Source organism: Pundamilia nyererei, unplaced genomic scaffold (assembly GCF_000239375.1).
Source record: "Pundamilia nyererei isolate P.nyererei 1_Seehausen unplaced genomic scaffold, PunNye1.0 scaffold00211, whole genome shotgun sequence".
NCBI classification, from domain to species: domain Eukaryota; kingdom Metazoa; phylum Chordata; class Actinopteri; order Cichliformes; family Cichlidae; genus Pundamilia; species Pundamilia nyererei.
Genome location: NW_005187612.1, coordinates 1,021,403 through 1,023,791, shown reverse-complemented (window position 1 = coordinate 1,023,791; position 2,389 = coordinate 1,021,403). Strand labels below are relative to the sequence as shown.

The 2,389-nt window shown below is 44.4% G+C and overlaps 1 protein-coding gene across 1 annotated transcript in view; it reads right to left on the bottom strand.

Annotated features, from left to right (window-relative positions):
* The window catches only part of dennd4c (DENN/MADD domain containing 4C), a gene marked incomplete at its 3' end in the record, with an annotated part of 36,596 nt that overhangs the window by 1,314 nt on the left and 32,893 nt on the right, over positions 1 to 2,389 (bottom strand). The window contains exons 28-33 of the mRNA XM_013914626.1: positions 2,283 to 2,389; positions 1,737 to 1,935; positions 1,537 to 1,647; positions 1,298 to 1,435; positions 688 to 805; positions 3 to 151 (exon numbers count right to left, since the gene is read on the bottom strand). Of these exons, the coding sequence (XP_013770080.1) occupies positions 3 to 151; positions 688 to 805; positions 1,298 to 1,435; positions 1,537 to 1,647; positions 1,737 to 1,935; positions 2,283 to 2,389 (822 nt within the window). The remainder of the gene's footprint in view (positions 1 to 2; positions 152 to 687; positions 806 to 1,297; positions 1,436 to 1,536; positions 1,648 to 1,736; positions 1,936 to 2,282) is intronic.

The following is a 2,389-nucleotide window of genomic DNA, read 5'->3' as shown; positions in this document are numbered from 1 at the left end:
CGTTTGAGCCCTTCTGGACGCCGTTTGATCTCTCGGATCAGCAGGTTGATCGGCCCGTAGACGTCGTTGGTCTGGATGTTGCGAACAATGGTGTTGAGGAGAGTGCGGCTCTCCTGGTGGTCTGTTGGCCCCAGAGTTCCCCTCTTCTCCACTGGAAGCACAAACACCAAAGCATCAGAGAGTCTGCTGAAATATTCTTTTAGCAAAGAGCCTCCACTCTGATCTGTTCTGCTCAGCAGTGACACTTTAACAAAAATACCCCTCAATCTCCTAATACATGCACCGAAGGTATCAATTTCAAAATCCCTTGTTGTCTCGCTCCCAAGTTATTGGATTCACAAGATTTTCAGAAAATTTCATTTCAAGGTCACTGAGGTTCAAACTTGAGATGTTTAGTAGATACACGTATATTTCTACGTCCTTTTGCTCTTTTACTTTCCCATTCACAAAACTCCATTTGACTTGTTTTGGGGGGTTTTGAAATCAGTACATACCTTCTTTCTTAGTGTGAACTAACATATGTTTGCTTGAGGTTTAAAGGCTGAACACTTGCGCCCCCCAGTGGTCATTATGCAGTATAGCTCACCCCAATAATCTGAAAGCTCACAATTCAATCTGCAAATACAGGCTCTACACTTGACACTATACTGATGGACAATAACTGATAATGTCTGTCGTCACACTTACAAAAGGTCCTCCAGAGCAGGTAAAGTGGTTCTCCGGGTTCTTTGTGCAGGTTGATGTTGTCCCACAGGAGCTGTACGTACACCTGCTTACTGTCCTGTGGCAGTGACGTCAGAGGCAGCTGCAAGAATAAACCATGACATTATAGCACAGCTTACATGGTGCTCGCTAATTACAGGACATCCTCTGTAAAGGAATGAGTTTGCTGTGTTGGGTCTAGATGACTGAAGCCTTCTTATAGGTGGTGTGCACATCACTGCTGGCTTCAGTCTATTCCAGTCACTGCATTTCATCTTTTATGTGTGAGTCAGTTTCATATAAACATTCCTCACAGCTTCATTTACACATAGTCCTCTACTGTATGCCCACCTGATTGGACAGTACAAAAAAGTGAGGTGTGACAGATGTGATGTCACAGTTTTCTTACAACAACAAGGAATATGAAGATGAGAGCGATCCAGGAGATTTTTTGTTTGTCTTTAAAAACAGTAAAAAAGCAGCACACCACCAATGTTCTGAAACTAATCTACACTCTGGTCTAAAAGTTCCTAGTTCAAGTTCCTGTGGACAGTAGTAATGGATTGGATTTATATAGCACTTTACAATGTCTAACCTGCACTCCGTTGTTGCAGTGTTCAGAAGTGAGGATGAGACCGGGCAGGTGAGAGGGCAGGTCCAGGCGGCGGAAATACCACACCAGGTTCCAGAAAATGATTGGGTGCTGGCTGAGGAACTTGTGGGTGTAGATCACCTGGACAGATAAACCACAAAGTGTAACTCAAAGGATCTTGAATCTGCTGGCTGACACTTGCTATACACATCAAACGCGAGAGAATGTCTTTATATTTATACCTGATCTCCCTCATTCTCCAGCAAGGTTTCCAGCTCCTTGCGCAGTACCAAAGGGCTGAGGTACGGCACAGACACTGGTTTGGGATTTGGCCGCTTTGTCCCCATGCCGTCCTGTAAACACACAGAATTCCACTCATTGACTCCATGAGGGTAAAAGCACTACTGTCAGTGAAGACTTGGAACAGAAAGGAGGCACTGACTTGCACTTCCTGCAAACTGCAGGGAAGGCTGGTGGTGGAGACGCCATGTCCAGGTCTCTGAGAATAGTCCAGGCTTTGCAGAGGTCCTCCAACACTGTTGCTACGTGTCAAAGATGTCCCGGTGCCTTTCTGCTGCTTACATGCTGCCTGGTGCTCCAGGAGACCCAGGGGGTCCGACTGCACCGGCTCTGGAATCAAACTGGAAACAACAATTCAGTTATTTATATAGCACCAAAACATTAGCATTATATAGCACTTTATATTATAAGGTAAGGACCTTACAATAATGCAATGATCCACAACAACAATTATTATTTTTGTTATTAAAGTTTATTCCAATAACTTTTTGTTCTCAGTCACCAAGTAAAAGGCACCAAGAGCATATTAGAAGATCTATGCTGCCATCTAGTGGTAGTTTCTAACACTAGATGGCATTTACTATGAAAACACTAGTAAGGCGGTGCTGAAGATTTAAACAAACATGCAAATACATCTCCTCGTGCATGCAACCTGAGGTGCATACAGGGTACTCAGATGAAATTGTACCTCTTCTGTGCTCCTGGAGTATTTTCAGCGGTCTCCCTCGGTTCATCTTCAGCGAAAGTGATAAGGTCTGGTGTCTTAATGTCAGCCGCGCTGCTAGCTGTGGGGTG